At 38.1% G+C, this 17,225-nt stretch overlaps 1 protein-coding gene across 2 annotated transcripts in view; it reads right to left on the bottom strand.

Annotated features, from left to right (window-relative positions):
• BCHE (butyrylcholinesterase) overlaps nt 1-10,021 on the bottom strand; it is a 33,405-nt gene extending 23,384 nt beyond the window's left edge. Inside the window, exons 1-2 of one of the 2 annotated variants that reach the window (XM_010174971.1) lie at nt 9,886-10,021; nt 5,066-6,587 (exon numbers count right to left, since the gene is read on the bottom strand). In XM_010174971.1, the coding sequence (XP_010173273.1) occupies nt 5,066-6,582 (1,517 nt within the window). In that variant the 5' untranslated portion in view covers nt 6,583-6,587; nt 9,886-10,021. Of the gene's footprint in view, nt 1-5,065; nt 6,588-9,722; nt 9,733-9,885 lie in introns of those variants that run through there. The other variant, XM_029086768.1, reaches the window with a different exon arrangement.
• Between the last annotated feature and the right edge of the window lie 7,204 nt (nt 10,022-17,225).

A 17,225-nucleotide genomic window follows, 5' to 3' on the forward strand; every position in this document is an offset into this window, starting at 1 on the left:
TTCTGACCTGTGCATTTTCCTCCTCGGTATATTGAATCCAATTTTAAAGTGAAAAGGTCATTGGAAGATAAAAGTGCTCAACTGCCAGTAGACTTCAGACACCAGCATACTTAGGAGATTGGGAAAGCCCAGGACTGAAGGCAGAAGCACTTCAGCAGTACCAAGAAGGGCAGGAACTCAGAATAAAAGCCTAACTAAAAACTTAATTATTAGAACAATGCTGCTCTTAACACTGTGAATCAGAACATGGTATTTTTTTCCACATGTAGCACATCCTTGCAAGAATCTAACAGAAAATCTGTACCACTGATTACTCAGATCTGTTCTTGGAATAAATTATAAGTGTATTTCTGAGGGGAAGAGATGCTGCAAGTGTATAACTAGAGCGTAAAATACCCACACTGCCAGTCTGCTTCACCATGGCTCCATGGTGGGCACTCACCTGTGTCCTCTGGTCTATCTACAAGCATCAGGGCTAGCATCAGCTGGAAATAACCCAAAGGGCTGATCCTAAACATCACTACCAGGAATCTTATGGGCCTCCCAGTCTGTCCTTTCATAGAATCATAGCATGTTGTGAGTTGGAAGGGACCCACAAGGATCATCAAGTCCACCTCTTGTCCCTGCACAGGACAATCCCAAGATTCAGACCATGTGTCTGAGGGCCTTGGCCAAATGCCTCTGGAATATTCTCAGGCTTCTTCAAGCTACTTCTTGTTAACTGCCTGAACAGTCAGACCCATGAGGTAATTTGCTTTATTTTACAAAAATTCTTAGACTATGTGATATGAAGTCACATTATTTATATGGGTAAGTACTGCAGACAGAGATGAGCAGCCTTGTCCCTACAAAAAAACCCTACACGCAGTAACAGAGGTAGTTACAACATTCACAGTTCCCAGGGGTTCCCAAGCTGCCGAATCCTGTTCTGGATGACAAATCTGCAGGGAATCATGACTGAAAAGCAGTGGCTTATTATCAAAGATGACTGTTCCAACAGGGTCTTCACAGGTGTTACAGATCATGTAAATATATGGGAGATTCCTAGAAATGAAACTATCTTCTTGGGAGCTGAAGAAAGATATTGGTGCATAACGCCAGCATCTAACTTCAGGTCTCACAGGTGAAATGTTGGTTCCCATCTCCTACTGAATCATCTCCATTCCCCATTCATATTCCAAAATAGAAAATCTTATCCCTGTTAATCTTCCAGCAAAAATGGTCAGTTATCATTGATACTTATTTTTCGGCAAAAATGTGAAATAAGAAGTGCCTAGAGACTTGGAAAATGGCATCAGCTATTGACGGGGGTGGTGGTTGAGTGGGAAACTCTTGTGCTGGCTGACAGTCTCCTTTTGTTTACTGAGAAACATAGAAATCAAGAATTTCATGTACATTCTTGGGATCCTTAAGAGGAGTCACTTCTCTTTTTCTCCCTAACACCTTTTCTTTTGTTCTTACGTGACCTTAGGTATTTCTAAGAACCAGAAAATTCTCCTAAAGATCATACCTTTGACTTTTCATATCATCTTTTTTATTCCTAGTGCTCATGGGAGAATGAAAAATAGAGAATATTAGGGTCAAAGTATGGGCTTGAAGACTGCTCATGAGAAACAGCTCCGCATGTGGTGAGCTGAGCTGCCTCTTGGTCCCTCCCAACCAGAAAGTACTAGGAGAAAACCAATTTCTTTCAGCTTTTGTTAACTCTGCAGGCTGCTCTTCCCTCCCTTGTGCTTTTGTACTTCTGCATATTAGAATATTAGGTCAAACGCCCTCACTAAAAATTGTGCTGTACAATATTTCTGGTTTGCTCAATTTTCTCCTCATCTACTGGAGACATCAATAGTGAAGTAATTTCCCCCTCAGATGTTTTGCCCTTTGATCATGGCAGATTTTACTATGAATATTATGTCAAACAGGGCTTCCCCAGTTCTTTATAAATGTTTCCTGTGTGCTCAAAAGTGCCAGGAAAACAAGGATCTCCTATTACTTTTGGAATAATTAACCATTTTTATTATTTCCCTGCTCATTGTGCACTATGTTAGAGAGGGGTCTGTGTTCTGGACAATGAGGAAAGTGTCCCACAATGGGTTAATGCTGATCTGATCTTTTACTGTTACATCAATTGCATGATTGTGTTGTTTACCCTAATAGTGATGGTTTTGATACTTGTGGTGGAAGCAGAGGGAGGGATTATTTGCAGTTTGCTGTGGAAACCACTTGAAATTCAATCTGTGGGGTAATCTAATTATAGTGCGAATGACAATCAGACTAGATGATGGGACTGGTTTCTAGAAACTTAAACCTGAATGTACCTTATGTTGTCTAATTTTAGCTAGCTACAGTGACAGGGACAGTGTAGTTTATTTTGCACAGCAGGTTATTGAAATTTTTATATATATGTATATACATAATGATATACATTTATACATAAAAAATAAATATATAAAATCCAGTGGAAGACAATAGTTCACAGAAATAGAAATATTGTTCTGCAAAATCTTATACAGACCTGAATTTCTCTTTTCTTGCTAAGAAATAGTTCTATATCATGGAAAGATCTGCTGTCTTTGGTATAAGATCCTGATTGCCATCTCCTGTAGGGCAGGTTGTAAAGCTGCAGTATGTAATAAGGAACCTTCACTCAGTTTTCTCTCCACTAAGGTCCTAATGACACCAGCTTCAAAGCAATCTTGTCATAGCACGTCCTCATGATGCAGGAGTTGTTGCCAAGCTTTACCTGACCTCATTGTGCAAACTTCATCTTGGGAATCTATCAATCAGATGTATTTTTGGCATTGATAAATCAACTGCCCAGCTCAATTCCAGAACACACACCCTGCTGAATGCTTTTCTCTGTGCTACAGTCTTTCACATCAAATTCATATGGAGTGGTGTCATCAAGCACTGAGTAAAGAGGGAAGCAGGAAGAGCTCATAGATTAAATTTTAGATTAAATTTCACAAGAATAAAACCTGTATTAAAACATTATGCATTGATGAGTATAGCTGTTATATGTATAGTTCTTTTCTGGATTTTAATGTGCTCATCACTTATGGTAAAAAAAACAAACAAACAAACATATAAAAAAGGATAGAACTTAATGTAATTAATATTCCTACATATCAAGGCAAACAATCAATCACACCTATTGATTAGCAAATCTGTTAAAAAAAATAAAAGGGGGATATACATAAAAATAAGCTGTTAGTTCACCTTGGAGTGCAATGTGAAGGGACTATGCAGGGCTTGGCAGAGGTTGGTGCAAGCTGAAGCAGAGCCACTGCAGAAGAGGGAACAGAGGGATTGGGGTGGATGGTGGAACCACACAGCAGCTCTGGGCATAACACCATGGCCAAGGCAAATAGTACTTTCCTTGGACGAGTACCAGTTTGAACTAGAGGGGATGGATGACACCTGTATTTAGGACTCTTTGGGGATGAGAGTGTTTTAATTCCAAGGAAAGTTGCAACAAGGTGTTGATGAATCACAGTTTTCAAGAAGATGCATAGTTGTTATTTAAGGACTTGAAAAAATGCATTATGGTGAAAGACTCAAGAGCATAACCTGTTTCATTTAACCAAAAAATAAAAGATTATTTGAATAGAGCCTAGAATTATCTCTATATGGAACACAAATCATAACAAAGCATAGAAATTGTCAAACAAAATATAGCACCTGGAAAACAGAGGAGCAGAATAGTCAAATTCACAGAATCACACAGAATCACAGAATTACCTAGATTGGAAAAGACCTTTAAGACCATAAAGTCCAAACATTAACCCCACACTGACAAGTCCCCAGCTAAACCATGTCCCACACATAAAATTTCCTTTTATAAGTGTAACCATTTTAAGTGGAATTAAGCTATAGAACAAACTACCAACACGTGTTCTCAATTTCCCATCACTGGAAATGCTTAAATTCCACATGTATTTTGTGTTATGTATTCATATGTATGTAGTTGTATGGACTAAATGAGCACAGTGGTCTCCTCTGATTTCTAATATATTAGGAAAAACAATTCGATATCTTTCCATAGTTGATTTCAGCCTTTACAAATCTATGTATCCTTCACAAAACAAAGGAAAAGTCCACCATGGAAGTAAATTTAATGCAGGATTTTAAAATTTAAGTTAATTAAACATTTTTTGAAGTGTGAATTGTTTGATTGTATGTTTTCAAAGGTACAGATTTTTATATATATAATATTCTGGGTTTTGGAGAAGACATGATACCTCCCCAACCCACAAGATTTGTAGTCTTGAGACTACATGACTGTAGTAGGGTCTGTTTTTCTTACCACACTGAAATGTTTTCATTTCAAACTGAATATTGCACTGAGATCCCCACAACCCTGCTGAGCAGAGTGAGGGCTGTCTCACTTCTGGACTCCAGCTAAATAGACTGAACGAGGGGTTGTATTTAATCCATTTCAAACATCCAAATGAAATATACTTATTTGCTTCTTGTACAGGTTAGGACACATTTCTCTTCAAGATGAGTCTAAAGGAAATAGCAAGTGATTTCTCATTGGCTTTGGTGAAACCTAGGATTATACTTAGAGCACACATGGGCTTTCTGAAGAGAACATCCTGAAATCCCAATCGCTTCATCATGTGAACATAATATACCTCCTTATTATACACCTGCATGTTCTGAGCAAATTACATCTTAAAGAAAACTGGGGTTTTTTGCTCCTATTTCTGCTGTTGAAAGTCTTTCCCAGAGTTTGAAATATTTTGTTTCTAAAACTTGAAACCATTACTGTCTTTTCTAACAACTGCTACCGTGACAAAAAGAAAAGTGTTTTGCATTTGCTTTTATGGGTGGATACACGTTGTTTTCTTAAGATTATCTAACACAATAAGCTCTGCATCAAGAGTTTGTTTTACTAAGGCGGTGTTCTTATCAGAACTAAGCCAGGAATTCTGGGTAGCCAAGCAGTTAATCCTTCCTCATGGTTCTCATCAGGCTTCAAATCACCATCAAAAGAGTTAGAGTTTTTCTACCTGTGAAACAACAAGTGTTTGACCAATCAAACAAACCTCCACAGTAAACTTACCCAGTTTTTGCAAAACTTGCCCAGTATCGCATCATGGACCGGCTTAAGATTTCTTCAGCTTTGGTGTAATTCACTCTTCTTTCTAGGGGCAATCCGAACACAAACTCGATCTCATAACCATGCATTACTCCCATCCACTCTGGCCAAGGGAGCTTTGAGGATCGATGTTCGAAGAAATAAAAGAAGGCGTTGTGTCCTTGTTGTGCAAATTTTTTAGTGAATTCTATTGCAGGACATATTATATAGTAGTCACCAACAATATCATCCATAGCATCACGGTAATGTTCTGGATTTGGCTCATTTTCCCCATCTGTGTACTGAAAAATGATGGATTCTATAGCAAGTTGGCTTGCTTCTGGGAAGGATAGAGTTAAAGCTGTTTCAAATTCTGTCTTATTGATCAATCCATCACCATCCTTGCTGAAGCCAGGGACTCCATATGCTAGAAATACTGATCCTTCATCTTTATTAACACCGACTAAGATCTGTGTTTGTTTGAAAAGGCCCTTCTCAATCAACGTTTCTGGCATGTCTGAGAGAAAATCACCATCCACAGTTGGACAAAAATATACTTGTATAAGAAGGTCATAGGTCACAACAAAAATTTCATTCTCCAGTATATCCTTTGGGTCCTTGTCTCTGAGGCAGAGAATTAGCTCTGTCTCATTGCTGGTGGGACACTGGAGTTGTTTAGCTAAAGCCAAGGTTCTGTTTCTGGCTTCAGATGCTGTTATTGCAGCCCAAGGGGCATTTGCAGATCCACTTTGCATGATGGCTCTTGTGAATAAAGGATGGCTTTTAGGAGAAAGGATGTGGTAGCTGACAGAAGCTGAGCCAGCGCTCTCTCCAAATATAGTCACACTTTTTGGATTGCCTCCAAATGCTGCTATGTTCTCCTGGACCCACTGAAGTGCTAATCTTTGATCAAATAAACCTACATTTCCAGGAGCTTCCTGGTTTCCTGGCAAAGCCAAAAATCCTAAGGCACCAGTCCTGTAGTTCATGGAAACGACAATGACTCTTTCTACCCTGGCCAGAAACTTGCCATCATAGACCGATAGGGAAGCCGACCCAGACTCAAAGCTACCACCATATATCCACACCATGACAGTTGCATTTTTGGGTTTGGGAGAAGGAACCCATACATTAAGGTATAAGCAGTCTTCACTTAGGTTAGTTTTTGGATTCCACATCTCTGTTCCAGGAAATCCAGGGTAAGTTGTATCTAGAAACTGGTAACAAGAGTTTGAGTATTTTGTGGCATCCCAGACATCTGACCACTTCTCACGAGGTTCTGGTTTTTGAAATCTCAGTCTACCAATGGGTGGCTGTCCATAAGGTATTCCAAGGAAGGCTGTTACAGTTCCTCCCAGTACCTGCAGGTTTGTCCCTCTGACTCTGCCTTTCTTGGTTGTAATGATGTTGTCTTCAGGCATTACCTTCCTGATGAACATATACAGGAGAAGAAGCCACATAAGAAATCTGGTATAGACACTTGTACCATTTGTCCAAATCATGATGCCTGAAACAGAGGAAAAAAGAAATTCAGAATTAATATTGCAACGTATTAGTGTCAGAGCCAAAACATTTTACTCAAAAAGGGTGTAGGTCATCCCAAGGACATTGAAAATAAGATGGTGTTGCTGCACAAAGCTCACCAGTCTTTAACCAGAAATTCTTGTTAGTTAGTTTTGTTGCAAAGATTGTGTTTAGTATTTAGGACAGCACTTCAGAAAAAAATCTGTTGCTAAAAAATATAGAACTGAAGAAACAAGACCAGAAAAGGTAAAGTCATATAAGCAGACTCTGACTACTTCAGTTAGCAGATGACTTAACCACTTACATTTCCACTGGCACAATGAACAGGACATTTTGTGATCTGTGATGGAAAATGCCGTGCCTGACTAACCCTTATTCTGTTAGAGGTTACTTTGGCAATTTGTATTCACAAATCATGATCACAAATATCACTAGGCACAGATTTTTCCATGCATCCTGTGAACACTAAAAAGGAGTTTGAAGCCAGGTTTTAATCCAAGGATTTGCAGGTCCAGATAAGTTTTGAACTATATGTTTGTGTCACAGTAGATACCTGGGCTGAAGCAAACCATTGAGGCATTGCTATAAACTCAAAGCACTGCGTGATTTCACTGTCCTACTCATATATCTTAACCTCTGAAGGTGTTTTAACAAGTGAAGTACATGAAGTGCCTCTGAACTGACCATCAGATCATCAGCTCCTGTGGGTGACTGCATATAGATGTATGCCAAGACATAAATTAAATGTTTCTTTCAAGATCTTTTTTCTCTAAAGCAACTTAACCAAGTTTACAACCACCACAGTCATGACAAGTAGTCATACTTCTAGAATGAAATTTAAATGCTAAAAAGAGAAGGATTTTTTCATAAATATAGGTGTCGCCTAATAATTTAAGTATGGCCCAGTCTTTGCTTCCTGAGAACTTTTCAAAGTGATAATTAATATTATCTTAAAGCTAAGAGTATAGATGCTGATTATGCACCACCTTTAAGCATACTAATAGTCCTATTTACCCCAACATTTTCAGATGCTATAAAACACCAGTATCTTCCCCTTGAAAATGAAAAATCAGAAAAAGTCCATTTGTATAAACCCATTTCTATGGTTTACATATTTGAAAATGCTCAACAAAGCTTCCTTCTATTTTTTCCTTGTTGCCCTGTCGTACATAGCGTACTCTGTCCTGCCACTTTAAACAGGCCATTCTTTGTTAATGAGAGGCATTCGTGTCCTTAAAAGGAATGAGGCTAATTTTTGTGGAAAGTCCAGCTGTGGCCTAATCTGAGCTCCTCCTGCTTGTTTGTGTGTTCTTGAAAATCAACTAAGAAAATGCCAGGGGGAGGAAAGGACGATTTAACACCAAGAGGTTCCTAACTTTGAGATAGCATCAAAGGAGCAGGGAAGAATCTTCAGAGACAATATTTTTAGCAGTCATATAAACAGATAGAGAAGAGAGAAATTTTAGGGAACATGAACATTTACACTCTTGTCTTTTTATTAAAAAAAAAAAAAAAGGTTGTGATTGGGGCAATAGACTCCAGAGTTGGGGTAACACTCCACCTGGCCTTCAGCTTGATTTTCAGAAACCTGCAAATATATGCTCGATTTTAGATATGAGTAGTCAACCTGGACAACTCACGTGGTCCAGCAGCTCCTGAGCAGTTTGGGCAAGCTGTGGCTCTCTCTGGCAGCCTGCAGTACGTGCACAGCAGGTCACATCATTTAGTGATATTTACTTCCCCTCTCTATATAACTGACTTTTTTCTTTTTTCCTTTTTTCCTTTTTTCTTTTTTCTTTTTTTTTTATTTTTCCCCCTTTTTTCCTTTTCTTTTTTATTTTTTCTTTTTTTTTTATTTTTCCCCCTTTTTTCCTTTTCTTTTTTTTTTTTTCTTTTTTTTCTTTTTTTTTTTTTTTTTTTTTTTTTTTTTTTTTTTTTCTTTTTTTTCTCCCCACCAATTCCTGTAATAAAATCTTTTAAGAGCTGGGTGATAAGAGGTATGTAACGCTTAGCATAGGGCTAAACTCTTTCACCTGATCTCTTAGTCAACCAAGGCAAGTGGGGTGGCTGTGAGAAATGCTAATAGTAGGGATTGACCTGGGGGTGTGTGCACCCAATGCACAGCACTGTGACATGGGAAAAGTAATTTCTACAAGTCTGTTGTATCACTGACACTTTCTTTTTTCACATATTCACTTCTAACATACCACCCAGGACCGAACCGCAACAACAGGCTGGAAATAACAAGTCTTCAAACATCATCATTATGAAGAAGAGAAAATGTCACCAAGAAAAGCAAGAGACATTAAAGATCTTAAAACTTTTAATATCTAAATACTAATTTAAATTAATTCCCCTCTGTACTTTCCTGTTAATTAAAAACGAATGGGATGGGAGGAAAACACTATAACACTGTAAAACACAGAGGTATAACTTTTGACCCTAAGAAGTTTTAGAGAAGAATTTTAGGAAGAAAAAAAACTAACATAAAGTTCAGTTCTGTAATTAGCTCTGGAAAAACAGGTGGCATTTTAAAGAAAACATTTGAAACGGATCAAGCTTAAAAAACACAGAAGTTTTGTACTACTGAGTAAGAGGATTTGTCTCAAGTTATTCTGCTGATATTAACAAAAGTAGCAAGTGAGAGAGGATGATTATTACACCTTGAACATATGGCAAATATTACATTTAATAAGATTTTTAATGCTGCATTAAAACAAACTCAACAACAGAAAGCACATCGAGCAAAACAAACACTACTTGGTTATTACTACTAGAGTAAAAGGGTCAGAAAATTGCTTCAGCACACCAACATTAACCAAGCAGAGATATATCATATAATGCATTTGCTTACTTTAAAAAGCTGCTTCTGTAGTAGTTTCCTCCAGCAAAAAGTTACACAGACTCTATTTTGTATTCTTACTCAGCAAGGGAACACAATTTATTTCAATGACTGTTTCCTCTCCTTACAAATCTTTACCCAGCCAAAAAATCTATACACAAGACTATATAATCACTACTTAAATCGAAAAGATGGTTGAATTAATAAGTGATTTCTAGCTCAGCTTAATTTACTTAGCCCAGGATCCCTTGAATAATACCAAGGTCTGATACACACGCCTGCTTACTCGTTTCGTTTGCAGAGCAGAGTGAGTTTTCCCAAGAGAGCAACAAATGGGCAGAGCGTAACATTTATAAAAGATCCCAATCCCCGTGCAAATGAAGCTGAACTGTAAATTATCCTGACAGACAAGAGACGCCGTAAATAGAGAATCACTTACCCCACTTCTCTTAGGAGAACTAGAAAGTTTTGAAGAGTCAGGATCTTTGAATACTTGGGGGAAAATGCAGAATGCAGCTGCTGCTTTAAGCCCGTAAATCGGACAGTACTGACATTATAATCAACTGTTTCTGACACAAAGCTCGCGAGAGTTGGCAGCAGCAACTCGATCTGCAGGCAGCCGCTCCTTACTATCTGACATCTGCTCAGAGGGTAGGGTTGGAGGAATGCTACAGAGAGAAATCCTCTTTGGAGAAATCAGGCATAAGTTTTTTATAGGAAAAGGAAGATGCAGTGATTTGTTCTCAGCGTGGGGCAACAATTTTATAATCTAGAAAGATAAACAGAATTATAAATATAATAAAATCCTGCTCTTCTTTCCTTCCTCTTGCTTGGACCTCTGATCTCACCTGTACACTTTTGCTGTTGTTCGGCTTAAGATTACAACAATTTTAAAATACATAAAACTTTTCACTGTAAGATAAGTAGTTATTTTTTTGTTTTAAGCCACTGTGGTTGATAACAAAGGAGCGTCCTCTGCACAGGCATGTCAACAGTTGTCAAGCATCAGTTGTATGACTTGACTCATGGCCATCTGTAGGCTTCTGTAGAAATCTGTTGTCCTCTTCTGGTGTTAGGCTTAAAAATGGTATCCATATGGTGTCACATGCTGTTTTCTCTCTCTTCTTAGGCTTCAAATAGGAAATCACCCATGCTGCTTAGTAGACCTGATACCTTCCTTTTGTCTGAACCTCTTAAGCATTGCTACCACCAATATTCAGCACAGCAGGTGCAAAACCAGTCTAAACTGCAGGTCAGAGCTGTTGGGGTTGCAGCACAGCTGGGGACATACCCCAAAATACAAGGGGGATATTTAAATTGCAGATATTTTCAGGTACACATAAAAGCAGAATAGAGAAGAGATGTGGAGAAGATAAATAAATAACATACATCTCCCTTACAAAATGTCTTATCAAACCCACATCCCTGAGCCATCACGTGAAACCAGAAGGCCAACCCTTGATGGTGGTGTTGCTGGCCCCCAGCAGCATCTGCTCTCTAGCTCTGCTCTGAAAAAACCCCACAAAAAACAACTTTTCCACATTTTAAGGTTTTCTTCTACCAAGAGTCTTTGCTTTCTCTGTTAGAGCTGAAGACAATTACTTTCCCTCTGTTTAATAATCAAACTACAGCTCTGTTTCAATTACACAGAAGCAATATTTGGCAATCCATAGAGCAGGAATAAAGCAGAAATAAAAAGTTAAGTATGAAGTTTATAGACCTTAAGATGGTGACTACAAATGATTTTTAAAAGCTAGCATGTGAAATAGTGTTTTAATAGAGAAAAGCTCCAGAAAGCATGGTCATTTAGTTTCTCCCAGTAATTTTACTGTCTACCTTTAGGATCAGACATTCAATAGGTACATTGCAGGGACATGTCCATTGGAGAGAATATATCCAGTCTAAGCCTAAACCAGGTTATAAATCCCTAAGCTTTCAGCATGTAAGCGTCCAATATAGCTCCTAGTTGGGAATTCAGAATTGTTGGCCAGGATTGTTTTCTCACTAATGTAAATAGAAATATCTGATAACAAGATATGATTAATTTGGTATCAACTCCAGTGGCAACTCAAAAGTTTTTAAGTGCAGTGTTCTGCAGGAAATGCTAAGTTGTGTTCTTTAAGTTAAGGCAGTTTTCAATGTTCCCCAACACACTCATTCGGTGATTTTCTCTAATGCCTCTTCAACCCTTTTGTGAATGTGACCAGGTGTCACACATTTCCTTCATTTCCATGACGTCAGAGGAATGAAAACCCCAAATCTTGTTAGAGGCCACTTTTAGAAAAGGTATTTCAGATATTTATGACAAACCAATGTGTTCTGAACCCTCATCACTATCTTGGGCAGCAGAGAAACAGCAGGAGACTCAAACACTAAAAATGTTGTTTCTGGCTTAATCTATTGGTCAAACATTGGAACAAGCCGCCCAGGGAAATGATAGAGTCACCATCCCTGGAGGTGTTCAAAAAACTTGATTTAGTGGGCATGGTGGTGTTGGGTTGACAGTTGGACTTGATGATCTTGGAGGTCTTTTCCAACCTCAATGATTCTATTTTCCAGCATTGCCCAGGTTGTCCTACCTCTGCTGCCACCACAGCTTCCTTCTCCTCTCCTCACCCCTCTCTGCTCCCCTTTACAGTGCCCAAGGCACCTGAAACAGCCTCCTGCTCTGAGGCTGACCCAGTTACTAAATGCAAAATGTGGAGCATTTCTATGGACTCTGACAAGGTGACCCTGGGATAAGTGAATCCACTGTCTCAGGCTATTTCTGGGATGGTAGGAACCACTGAGATCAGCCCTGGGGTTACCTGGATGTCTCCAGGAAAGGAAGCATTAGAACAAACTGTTTAGACTGTTATACTTCTTAACTATTATAATTTAGTTTAACGTTAGACTATTATGCTGTACTTTTTAAGAAAACTAAGTCATCTTCTATATTTTTTTCCTTTAATTAAAAAAATTAACATATAAATTAAAGTTTCACAACTGTGTGCTGTGAGAAGAAACACTTATTTTAGTTATTACTTCGCTTACTAAAAATACCTGCACGAAAATTAGAGATTAAATACACTTAATGCCTTTAGTAATTCTGTGTAGAGTGGTCATTTTCTCAGTTTTCCTTTGGGAGCTTGAAGGGAAAGGAGGTAAAAACCAGCAGATAGAACACCATATACATGTGTGTGTGTGTGTGCATATATATATATATATATATAAAAATATATACATGTGTACATATACTAGTACTTTTAAATATTTCTATCCATCTATCTACCTATCTATAATGCTGGGATTTTTTTTTTTTTTGAGGTTATGTAAATTTTCATTTAAGGCAACGTTCTTAAAAATCACCACCAAAGATAAAAATGTCTTTTCGTTATTTAATGCGTACATATGAAATAGATGTCACACTGACACGGGAATTTTGATACCAGAGGTGTCCAAATCTCTTAAGAAATGAAAGCAAAGCCCAGCTCTAGGAAAGATTGACATTTAGTAGGCTAAGAAGCTTAGAGAATTTAAACAGTATGTATTATAGAAATACCAAATATTTTTGTTATTATTTATTTCATTACTAAACTGCTCTTCAAGATATTACCTAAGCATATATATATGTTTACACTTATGAATATCCAAAATTATGCACATTCTGGGCTATCTTCAGGACTTACTTAATAGAGCTGAGAAATCTATGAGAGATAAAACTGGGAAGAGATGTATCTCAGATATTTCTAGTGGAAAACACATGCCTCTCTCACAAGGTGTCCTCTGAGTTTTCAAGGTCTCTTTGCACATGAAAAGTCTCATTTGCCAGATTTGATTCTGCCCTTTCAAGCCATTTACAGCCTCAGAAAGAGCATCTGCACTCCTGTAAGGATAACTGGGCTGAAAAGATTTGCAAATGTCACTCCAAAGTAAAGGATATCACATATGAAGTGTGTGCCTGTGTGAGGAAATATTTGCATGCTAAGAGTATGTAAAAGTAGGAAATATTCTTATTTCTTTAATTGCTGAGAAGAAAATCAAAAGGCAAATTGTAGTTAAACTACATGAAATGTAATTTGCATGAAAACGCAGGGAGGTTTTGTTTAAACTCCAGCCTTGGTAAGCTCCCTCAGCAGTCTCAGCTGCCTCTGATCCCTGGCTAAGTTTTCATGCTGAGCATCTGTCTGACCTTGGCTCGAACCTCTGAGAAAACAGCTAGATTGTGAGAAAAAGCTGTGAGGAAAACAAAATAAACTCAAGCTGTACAAGACACGAAGGTGAAATTGTAGACAGAGGTAACACTGCTGAGATGGGGACCAGTTCACCCAAGGACTCAAAGGGAAAAACACCAAAGCTGCAAGGTGGGAAACCTTCAGGTAAAAACCACAGAAGACGGGAGCTCAGCAGCACCAAGGAACTACTTATTCTCAGCTTTGGGATTTATATTCATATTATTCTACTGTGCACATTAGGAAATATATCATTGTCTTCACTTTAGAGTATACCCTGTTTGAAGAGCATCTTTCCATGCCCAAATACAGTAACCCCAAAAGGTTACTCATTTCTCCTCTTTCTGTATTTCTTTTGCAAATCTCACACTTGGTACTGCACACAAGGACACCCTAAATAAACCTGAAGAGAGCTCAAGTGTTGCTACAGATGATTGTAGCTGGTGGTCAGACCCATCTGAAATTCTGTTGTTATCCTGGTTATTCAAAGAAGCTGCAATCCAGAGGAGCTTCTAGGACTAGTAAAAATTCCCAACAATAGACCTGAAGGGTAATTTGGTAATATTAAGAAAGGTGTCTTAGATACATACTATGAAAATGGATACCAATTTATTAAGTATACAGAAGACACTAACATTCATATAAGCCATTAAACATGATTATATTTTCCTCTTATTGGTTCAATTATGATCCGCTGTACCTTTCTTCTTATTACTCTAATTATAGGTTGGTATCATTTCCTCTTTATTAGCACAATTATTGTCTGTAGCTTTATAAAATTCTTGGAGAAATCGGAGTCAATGAGAAAATATAGCCAGTTAAAAGATAAAGGTATTATTATTATTATTTCTTTTGAATGTTCACTTACTCTTAATTCCTTATGGTGCTCTTACATAACTCAGTATTTTGTCTTCTGTAGGCATCAGATTCAATAAAGAAAATAAAAAATGATTAATGCATACACAGCATGTCTTGCAGGATGTTATTAGAGCCTGCTGCTTAGCTTGTAAGAAAACAGGCAAAACTGGGGTGTCAGCAAAGAACTGAAATCTTGTGTGACAATAATAAAGCTAATTAAAGAAGATTAATTAATTGATAATATAACTGTTTCCCATTTCTGTTTCCTTTTTCTTTCCTACACATAGTAAAGCTCTAGTTATTTAAAATTCTGTAAAGATATCTGAATAACCAACCTTGGTTTCTGGTAAACACCTACCAACAGCAGTGTGAAGTTCATAGTGATAATATGTCCTCTCATACTCAAAATCTGTGAATAACTATGAAGTTAGTAATAAGCTCATTTGAATCTGTTAATCAGAATTTGTATATGGAAGGTGGGAACTCTTCTCAATTCTCAGTTGTCCCAATTTGCACTCTTTATTTTAGGCTTCATTGCCGATATGATCCTCATTCTTTCAGTTTCTGCATCAACAAGAGAGATACACATCTCTAGTGAACAATGCCGTAGAGATGTTCAAAGGTTTAGCTGAAGCCATTCGAAGGTTTAGCTTAAGCCACTGAATTTTTTCAAATTTCAATTTCATCCAGCATGTTGAAAATAAGAATGAAAGAATTGAGACTTGCTTCAGGAGCTGCTGGGACCTGTGCGTGGGAAGTTACAGAGGAAACCAGTTCAGTGTGCCCTAGTCCACTCTCCAATAAATGGGTCACAGCACTTGAATATGTCACAACCATGGATTTTAGTGGAAATAATTAGATGTTTGTCATGAGATAAAACTTCAGACCCACTAGCACTCTGCGTGGGTCTGCAGGACATGGGAGAGGAGGTTTGAGAGGCTACTGCTGCCCACATGCGGCAAAGGCAGCTGGGCTGCACCATTCCAAGGGCTTTGCTCAAGTAGAATGAAGGCAGCATCAACGCTGGTCAACATCAGGTCACATATTTTATTTTTCCTTGTTATGAATGCATCAGGGTAAAACTTTAAAATATTACAGAGTAATTTTCCCTTTATTTTCTATAATTCACAGCTGATTTGACCTCTTTGCTTATGTGTTTCAGGAAAGAAATATAACTCTGTGAAAAAACAGATAAACCTGGAAGAGGTTGTGCTTATTTTGTTACCACTGCAGCACAACACACGTAGGCACACACCAGCCTCTGCCACAGGGTCATGGCCAGAGACCATTATGCTCATGAAAGCTCAGGCACTGCTGAGCACTATTGTAGTCCCATCAGAGAAACAAACTTCTCAAGCCAAAAGACTTTTTAACAGAAGGTCCCTTCGTTCTGTGGATGTGCAAGTGTTGTGCAATCACAAAAATCTCATTATAAACATCTGTGCAGATTTTTCAGGAAGATGCCATGATTGGTGAATAGCAGGTTATTCATCACAATACCATCTGCTTGAAAAATGCAGTTGCCAGAACAGGTAGATTAGTAATAAAGTACAGTAGGTTCCCTCAGGTCTTGCTATATATCTATCTATTAAGTGTGTAACATCAATTTAAAGATTTAAAATATGATGCTTAATATGAAGTTCAAGGATACAAGTCAAAATAGTAAGGTCATTTTGATTCTGACAGTGTTCTTAAAACTTTAATCATGTATAACTATTAGGAAACATTATTTTATAAAAGAGTTAGAAGAATTCTCCATCATTAACCCTAGTTTATTAACAGTAAACCTTCCTTAGCTTATTAACAGTACATTCTGCTCATGGTTATTCTGCCCTGTGCAGATTCCTGATGGAATAACCCACCCCAGAAACTTATCTTTTCTTCCTCTCACCTTTGTTTGCACCAAGGAGATTATACAAACCTGAAACAACACTGACTTTTCCCAATCCCTTTCCCCTTATCGTGTAGTAGCATTTTAACATTGAAAACAATCTGTATGTGTCTTTTCCCTTAGCAGGGGTTGCAGCAGGTTGAGAAAAGGAAAGGAAAACCTCAGTGCACTGACAGAGAACATGGCACCACGGGCAGACCGTGTGGACCTTGGCTGGGGAGAAGAGGCATTTTTAGCAGTTGCAGGAACATTGTGATTCTCTCCTCATTCTCTCACTTTTGCCTCAAGGCAGGTTTGGTACAAAATGCACAAAGACAGTGCACAACCTGAAGGACTTCTTAACGTAAGTTCTCAGACCCAGGGATACTGGGAAATTAAAAGATGTGTCCCAGGTTATAAGGAAGACTGAATTGCATTCAGACACCCAGAATTTTAAAGCACCATCCTTCTTGGTTTGCTTGAATTCCCACAGTTTTATAGTTGCAGTGTGACAGGTTTTCTCTCAAAGTATTAATAAAAACTGAAGATGTTTTTGATGATAATCTTGAATTAAAGCAGCATTTACATCCTTTTTCCACTGTAAACAGAAGTCATCCCTTGGGATACAGAGGCAGCATTTTCTAAAATTTCCCATAACAATAATCAAAAGAAGTTCACAGAATCATATAATCATAGAATCATAGAATGGTTTGGGTTGGAAGGGACCTTAAAGATCATCCAGTTCCAACCCCCCTGCCATCAGCAGGGACACCTTCCACTAGACCAGGTTGCTCAAAGCCTCTTCCAACTTGGCTTTGAAAACTTCCAGGGAGGGGGCAT

Source organism: Antrostomus carolinensis, unplaced genomic scaffold (assembly GCF_000700745.2).
Source record: "Antrostomus carolinensis isolate BGI_N321 unplaced genomic scaffold, ASM70074v2 scaffold9170, whole genome shotgun sequence".
NCBI classification, from domain to species: Eukaryota; Metazoa; Chordata; class Aves; order Caprimulgiformes; family Caprimulgidae; genus Antrostomus; species Antrostomus carolinensis.